This window comes from Mustela putorius, unplaced genomic scaffold, assembly GCF_011764305.1.
Source record: "Mustela putorius furo isolate JIRA1106 unplaced genomic scaffold, ASM1176430v1.1 tig00000238_pilon_pilon_pilon, whole genome shotgun sequence".
NCBI classification, from domain to species: domain Eukaryota; kingdom Metazoa; phylum Chordata; class Mammalia; order Carnivora; family Mustelidae; genus Mustela; species Mustela putorius.
In genome coordinates, this window is record NW_025421324.1 from 79,083 (window position 1) to 81,442 (window position 2,360).

A 2,360-nucleotide genomic window follows, 5' to 3' on the forward strand; every position below is an offset into this window, starting at 1 on the left:
AAAAATCTTAAAAAAAAAAACAGAAATATATATATATACATATATATATGTATATATATATAATTGTCTTCAATCTTTAAAATAAATGGTAATACCAGAAAAATTTTTAAAACCAAAGGTCACAGATTTCCAGACCCAAGAAGACCCAATAAATGCCTGCACAATAAATGACATACATCCACACATACACCTCTATCATCACCATTACCAGCATTGAATGTGAAAGCATAGAAGTTTTAAAATGTTCTTAAGTATTTCAGAACCAGAAAACAAATAAATTAAGAAAAGCAAAGAAGAGTAGTTCATGTAAAAATTATCAACAATCCTCTTAATATCTATACCTTAAACTAAGAGGTTGAGAATGCCTTTGAAATTCAGACATAAGAAACCTCATCTACACGGAACCTCCATTTATTCAATAATAAAGTGTAGATTAATAAAAATGCATCCTGGGCATCTAGTGAGGATGAGATGAGTTAACGTAAAGTTCTAAACTTCTTAGAACTTTACCTAGTACATGTTAAGTATAAATATGAATTATTATTAAAAATAAGAACAATAACAAATACATCCTAATTATATCTGTTGCACCACTGGTGAGGTAATCATTTACTTCTACCTTAAGAAATACCCAAATGGAGAGGTCATAATAATTAATATTTAAATAAGATATTATAACAAGTATCAATTTGAGAGATCATAATGACACAAATCATAAGTGTAACACAATTATACTTGATTCTAAGTTTATGGGGATTGTATCTATATCTTTTTGTTTTAAAGTAATATAGACAATAATATCTGTGATAAAACCTGACACAGAGTAGGTGTGAAGTATATATTATTAAAGGAACTGATAAATTAATGAATTAACAAACAATGGCTTAAACTTAGTTTAAACAATGTATAAATAAACATGCATGGGCATTTAAAATGTTTGTTTTCTTGTTATTACAATACAATATTTAGCAGAGAGAAGAGACAGAGGGAGCACAACAAAGATTTTTTTTTTTCTTTTTTAATTTTTCTAAATCTCAGAGGGTCAAAAAATGAAACAAAACAAAAATAAAACTTCAACCCTTCAAGCTTTTTAATTTTTATACCAGCTTAATTATGGTAATTCTGAACCAAACAGATGTAACGCCAGCCTCATTCATTCTTAATGGGATCCCAGGACTAGAGAACATGCACATGTGGATTTCCTTCCCATTCTGCTCCATGTATGTGGTGGCCATGGTAGGGAATTGTGGACTCCTCTACCTCATCTGCTATGAGGACTCCTTGCACAGGTCCATGTATTATTTTTTGGCCATGCTTTCCCTTACTGACCTTGTCATGTGCTCTAGTACAATCCCTAAAGCTCTCTGCATCTTCTGGTTTCATTTCAAGGAAATTAGCTTTGAAGAATGCCTAGTCCAGATGTTCTTCATCCATACCTTCACAGGGATGGAGTCTGGGGTACTCATGCTTATGGCCCTAGACCGATATGTAGCCATCTGTTACCCTCTGCGCTACTCAACTATCCTCACCAATCCTGTCATTGCAAAGGTTGGGCTTGCTACTTTCCTGAGAGCAGTGTTGCTCATCATGCCCTTGATTTTCTTCACCAAGAGACTACCCTATTGCAAGGGCAATATAATACACCATACTTATTGTGACCAGCTATCTGTAGCTAAGTTATCCTGTGGAAATATCAAGGCCAATGTTATCTATGGTCTGATGGCTGCCCTCCTGATTGGGGGCTTTGACATCCTGTGCATCACAGTCTCCTACACCATGATCCTCCGAGCAGTGATCAATCTCTCTTCAGCAGATGCTCGACAGAAGGCCTTCAGCACCTGCACTGCCCACATCTGTGCCATTGTTTTCTCCTATAGTCCAGCCTTCTTCTGCTTCTTTTTTAATCGTTTTGGGAGCCATGCAATCCCTCCATCTTGCCACATCATTGTGGCCAATATTTATCTGCTCTTGCCTCCCACTATGAACCCTATTGTGTATGGGGTGAAAACCAAGCAGATACGAGACTGTGTCATAAAGATCTTTTCAGGTTCTAAGAACATCAAATCCCATAGCATATAAAGGAGACATTTTTCATGGAAGAGATGAAGGGGAAGGAAAATAATACTCCATTGGCTATTTAGTCAGGCTGTTTAGTCTTAAAAACGATGCCTTTTTAAGATTTCTTTTCTGTTCTTGACAAGAGATGAATCTGAGGGGACATTAAATGTTTTCAGAATCCCAAAGCCACTGATATGGCCCCCACACACCCTGAGTTATTCACCTCCTCACCCCTGTGGAGAAAGAGTCTCATCATAAACCCAAGTTCCCATGAGCAAAACACAATGGGAAGTTGAGAAATT

The 2,360-nt window shown here is 36.0% G+C and overlaps 1 protein-coding gene across 1 annotated transcript; it reads left to right on the forward strand.

Annotated features, from left to right (window-relative positions):
- The first annotated feature begins 1,113 nt into the window (after positions 1-1,113).
- LOC101672999 (olfactory receptor 52N4-like) lies at positions 1,114-2,079 on the forward strand. Its single transcript, XM_004778989.2, has one exon. The coding sequence runs from the start codon at positions 1,114-1,116 to the stop codon at positions 2,077-2,079; it is 966 nt and encodes a 321-aa protein (XP_004779046.2).
- Positions 2,080-2,360: the final 281 nt, after the last annotated feature.

Coding starts and splice junctions, on each gene's coding strand:
- LOC101672999 (XM_004778989.2), top strand. CDS start 1,114: ATGGTAATTCTGAACCAAACAGATGTAACGCCAGCCTCATTCATTCTT.